Below are 5,472 nucleotides of genomic sequence, written 5' to 3'. Positions count from 1 at the left end.
TATATATATATATATATTCCTTTAAAACTCACACATCTGTCATTATTTCTGCTTCTGCACTACTATACTATATTAGCATTTTGTGATAAAGTATCAAAAAGTCTGATCTCAAGTGTATGACACAATTCTACAAAATAATACTAAAATTGACTATAATGATACACATGTGTATTCTAAATATCTGTCATGACTCCTCCATTATGTAATTATTTTAATTTCCACACACACGTACATATATAATGCTTAGGAAAACATACATAAACAAAGAAAGAGAAATGCAAGGTACATTTTGCAAACAATAAACAATTAAAATTTTTAAAGTTCTCAGTTGTTACCTGTAACTTGGGCTCCAACATAAAGATGTTCCAGTTCAGCTGTCAGTATTCTCCGAATGCTGTATAATACTTTACTGCTAAGGAATTCAGTCAATTTTTTCACTAAAACTTGCTCTAATTTTCGATAACTTGATGCGTCTTTATTTGTTGCTGAAAAAAATCAAAACGGTTTTTTTGATTTTGTTAATTCAAGAAATTATTGGCACTGGTGCAAAAATGCACCAGTGGCGGTGCTTGATCATTGGAAGAAGGAAGATAGGTGAATAAACAACCAAAGGTTCATTATCATCATCATTATTTAATGTCTGTTTTCCATGCTGGATATATATATACATACACATTGGGCCTCACTGAGGCGATGACTACTGACCGAGACCTTTGGAAATGTGCTGTGCATGAGAAGACCCGGCAAGCCAAGTAAGATCGTTGCCAGTGCCGCTGGACTGGCTCTTGTGCGGGTGGCACATAAGATGCACCATTTTGAGCGTGGCCGTTGCCAGTACCGCCTGACTGGCCTTCGTAGGATTTTCGAGCGAGATCGTTGCCAGTGCCCCTGGACTGGCTTGTGCGGGTGGCACATAAAAGACACCATTTCGAGAGTGGCCGTTGCCAGTATCGCCTGACTGGCCTTCATGCAGGTGACACGTAAAAGCACCTACTACACTCTCTGAGTGGTTGGCGTTAGGAAGGGCATCCAGCTGTAGAAACTCTGCCAAATTTAGATTGGAGCCTGGTGTTGCCATCCGGTTTCACCAGTCCTCAGTCAAATCGTCCAACCCATGCTAGCATGGAAAGCGGACGTTAAACGATGATGATGATGATGATGATGATGCACACATGACAAGTTTCTTTCAATTTCAGTCAACCAAATCCACTCACAAGACTTTTGTTCAAAGAGGTTATCTCGTGGGACTGAACCTGAAATCATTTGGTTGGGAAACAAATTTCTTAACCATGCAGCCATGCCCATGCCTATAGCCATGCCCATGCCTATACAAAAGAACTAATTGTGTAAGTCTTCTCACTTTAGGTATAATGAACAACACAGGATGCAATGAACAAATTAAGTAAGACTCACCTTCAAGCCTTAACTTGAGTAAATTATTCCAAGCGGCTCTGAGATGCAAAACACTTGATATTATGTGTTGGGCAACATCTGCTTCAGCAAATGATATTTCAAGCCAACTATCACACACTATTCTGTGAAGCAAAATTAAAACATCATATTTTATTTAACATGACATGTTAGATTTTATTTTATTTGCTTTATAATACAATTAGTGAAAAATAGTATCTTCGGTTAGAGGTTACCAACATGCCAATCACTGGTTCATTGTATTTCCAATATATCAGAGGGACAAAGGAATATCTGTAACTAGATGTAAAACAAATATATTAAAGGGACTCCATGAAATACTAGTTTGTCAGTTTTCTTGTTAATGCTTATATACTTTGCTGCGCCTGACTGGCCTTCGTGCCAGTGGCACATAAAAGCACCCACTGCACTCTCGGAGTGGTTGGCGTTAGGAAGGGCATCCAGCTGTAGAAACTCTGCCAAATCAAATTGGAGCCTGGTGTAGCCATCTGGTTTGCCAGTCCTCAGTTAAATCGTCCAACCCATGCTAGCATGGAAAGCAGACGTTAAATGATGATGATGATATATATATAAGCCATAAAAATTTATGAGGTAAAAGAGATAGATATATTTTTTTAACCACTCATTATCCTTAGAATTACAGCCATTTCACAGCCTTCATTATGTAATAATAATTTCAGTGTTTAATAAATTATGTTTGCATGTCTGCACTAATATGCATGCTATGCATATGCAATACAATAGTACAATGATTAGCATGCATATTAAAGCAGACATGTGAAATAATTTATTATACAATGAAACTATTATTACATGATGAAGGCTGTGAAACGGTTGTAACCCTAAGGATTACATTTTATAGTTTATATACTTGTGAAATAATTTCATCGATCAGATCGGATCGGATTTCATCTGCATAGAATTCTGCCCTATACTCTTCTGTACTGGATTTCTATGTGGTCAGAACTTACAGGACTATAACAGAATATTGCAAGGCAGTCTTTCTGGTGCTCTACCGATTTCTAGTTAAAAATTAAACAAAATATTTTGTAAAATGAAATGTTGCCACTTACCTGGTACATTGTGAATTACTGTCCAGGCTGGAGCAAAATAGCAGTGTTGTTTGCAAAGCTGGTACTCGCATCACATTCATTAGGTATGGTTTATTTGTTTCAAGAATGGAACTGATTAACCAATAGATAAAATAAAGAAACAAGCAATGTTATTTCAAATACAACACAATAAGCTCTGTTACATGTTTAGTATCAACATTGATATTAATGAGGGCATTTATTTCTTTTTTTCATGATTTTACATTCATTATTTTGTGCTGATATGAATAGACACATAGGCACAGGCATGGCTGTGCAGTTAAGAAGCTTACTTCCAAACCATATTGTCTTGGGTTTAGTTCCACCATAAGGCATCTCGAGCAGGTGTCTTCAACTATAGCCTTGGGCCAGCCAAAGCCTTGTGAGTGGATTTAATAGATGGAAACTAAAAGAAGAATATTGTGTACGTATATGTATATAAATATATAATATATATATGTTTCTCTTGTCAATTTGGCCTTTTTTGATCCAGACAACTCTAAACAGATTTGGTCTTCCAATCAAATACACAAATACAGTTCTACATATGCTGTCATCACCATTATCATTGCCATCACCCTCACCTCCCTGTTCATCTTGGATTATGGAAAATAGAGGATGCTCAAAGCTGGAACATCTTTAATCATAGGTTAACTTGTTTAGCTCCAAGTTAACTGATTGAACAGAACTATGATCAAAGACATCCCAGCCTTGACCATCTCCTATTTTCCTTTATCCAGGACTGCATTTTACCCAATGTGCCCCCTGCCCCAAACTTTTTTTTACAAGCTGGAAGTGTGTAATTCAACAGATTCAATCGTTGGCTGCAAGTCTCCATTATACATTCTTGACAAACATTTTTATAAAGTAGAAACTTTTTATCAGAAAATAAAATTCATAAAGTTTAAAACTTACACAAATGATAGCAATTCATGTTTAGAACTCATCACACCTTTCTGGCCTGAGTATACTTTGGTATCATTATCTGGAAGTTCAAGTAGGTCTGGTTGATTGGAGAACACAGATGTTGGGTGAAGTAAAAGGAAGCCTTTATTCTGAAAACAGTTAAATATACACCCTGTGTTATAGAAGTCACTTTTAGTCTGAAACAGGTAGAGGTACACCCTACATTATCATAGGAGATGTTTTATAATGGCAATAACAAGGAACATTCTGTATTATCACAGGAGACCTTTTATTCTGAAATAGGCAAAGGTACACTCTATACAACCATAGGAGATATTTTTCATTATGAAAGGAGCCAAGGAGACACACTCTGATATCATAGAAGTTATGTTGTCCAAAGGGTAGCTGGGGCATATTTTACAAAAAAAAAAAGAATTATTTTGCAAAATCAAAATAACAGATATCTCACAGATTGGGGTTACAAGGCATTTTGTTTTAAAGACGGTATTAGAGCTTTATTTCATAGATAGTGTGTTTGTAAGGGAATCTGCTGTAGTTGCATTAACTCATCCTCTCTGTGCATAAAGAATTTAATATGGACTCTTCACATACATGTAGGCCATCATCAAAAACAGAGCCTGCACACAATGGCAAAGCATACAATGAAACTAATGAAATGCTTTTAATTAGATTTTCCTTTTTCTTTTTTTAAAGAGAGTACCGCCCGACTGGTCTTTGTGCCAGTGGCACGTAAAAGCACCCACTACACTCTCTGAGTGGTTGGCGTTAGGAAGAGCATCCAGCTGTAGAAACTCTGCCAAATCAGATTGGAGCCTGGTGTAGCCATCTGGTTTCACCAGTCCTCAGTCAAATCGTCCAACCCATGCTAGCATGGAAAGCAGACGTTAAACGACGATGATGATGATGATGATGATGATTAGTATCTCCTCATAGATCGTTTTTAAATCTAGGCAAAAAGAACATTCAAGAGTTAATATTTTGACCAATGCAACATCATTTCAGCCATGAAATTGGTTAACATTTTAGGAATGATGGATGGATGGATGGATGGATGGATGGATGGGTGTAGGTTGGTAGGTGGGAGGGTAGATAGGTAGGGAGGGGATAAACTGACAGACAGACAGACAGACAGACAAATAGATACAATACTTTCAGATAGTATGTGTAATAAATATGTTTTAAGAATAACCGCTAGGTCCAGGTGTTCTAAATGAGAGGTAAACTGACAGACTTTTATTTAAATTTCTTCAAAAAAAATGATGAAGCATTCATAACTTACTTTGGTATGGAATACTTGTTCTGAATTAGGTTTGTAGTTGTTACAGTCATCTGCAATAGCAACTTTGGGATAAAGGCCACTACAGAGGATGATCTTTAGCAAGTTAACCTGACGAATTTCTAAGGTCTGGCTCTTATGGCTCCTTTCCTGTAAGTAATATAACAGATGTGTTACTCTCCACACATGGTCACAGACCCATTTAACAAATAAAACATACAAACACTCTATAATAGAGGGAATATCACTTGTCTTCTTGGACTACCAATCTCTTCTAACAAATAATAAGGAATTGAAATTACTATATCACAAAGCATCATAAAGACACTTCAGTTATGAATGACTGCTGACATTAGACAAGATGTAAGGTTTGCCTTTCACTGGAACACAGAACACATATCTAGGATAGTACTCTCTTTTACTCTTTTAATTGTTTCAGTCATTTGACTGCGGCCATGCTGGAGCACCGCCTTTAGTCAAGCAAATCGACCCCAGGACTTATTCTTCAGAAGCCTAGTATTTATTCTATCGGTCTCTTTTGCCAAACCGCTAAGTTACGGGGACGTAAACACACCAGCATCGGTTGTCAAGTGATGTTGGGGGGACAAACACAGACACATAAACACACACACACATATATATACATATACATATATAAACGACAGGCTTCTTTCAGTTTCCGTCTACCAAATCCACTCACAAGGCTTTGGTCGGCCCAAGGCTATAGTAGAAGACACTTGCCCAAGG

General features: G+C 37.2%; 1 protein-coding gene across 3 annotated transcripts in view; it reads right to left on the bottom strand.

The window, feature by feature from the left end:
* The window catches only part of LOC106875158 (probable ATP-dependent RNA helicase DHX34), a 50,217-nt gene that overhangs the window by 6,971 nt on the left and 37,774 nt on the right, over nt 1–5,472 (bottom strand). For all 3 annotated transcript variants that reach the window (XM_014923177.2, XM_014923178.2, XM_014923179.2), the window contains 5 exons: nt 4,729–4,875; nt 3,438–3,577; nt 2,505–2,615; nt 1,414–1,535; nt 336–485 (listed from right to left, as the gene is read on the bottom strand). In XM_014923177.2, coding sequence (XP_014778663.1) covers nt 336–485; nt 1,414–1,535; nt 2,505–2,615; nt 3,438–3,577; nt 4,729–4,875 — 670 coding nt within the window. The remainder of the gene's footprint in view (nt 1–335; nt 486–1,413; nt 1,536–2,504; nt 2,616–3,437; nt 3,578–4,728; nt 4,876–5,472) is intronic.

This window comes from Octopus bimaculoides, chromosome 2, assembly GCF_001194135.2.
Source record: "Octopus bimaculoides isolate UCB-OBI-ISO-001 chromosome 2, ASM119413v2, whole genome shotgun sequence".
Taxonomy (NCBI): Eukaryota; Metazoa; Mollusca; class Cephalopoda; order Octopoda; family Octopodidae; genus Octopus; species Octopus bimaculoides.
This window is presented reverse-complemented; position numbering and strand designations above follow the sequence as displayed.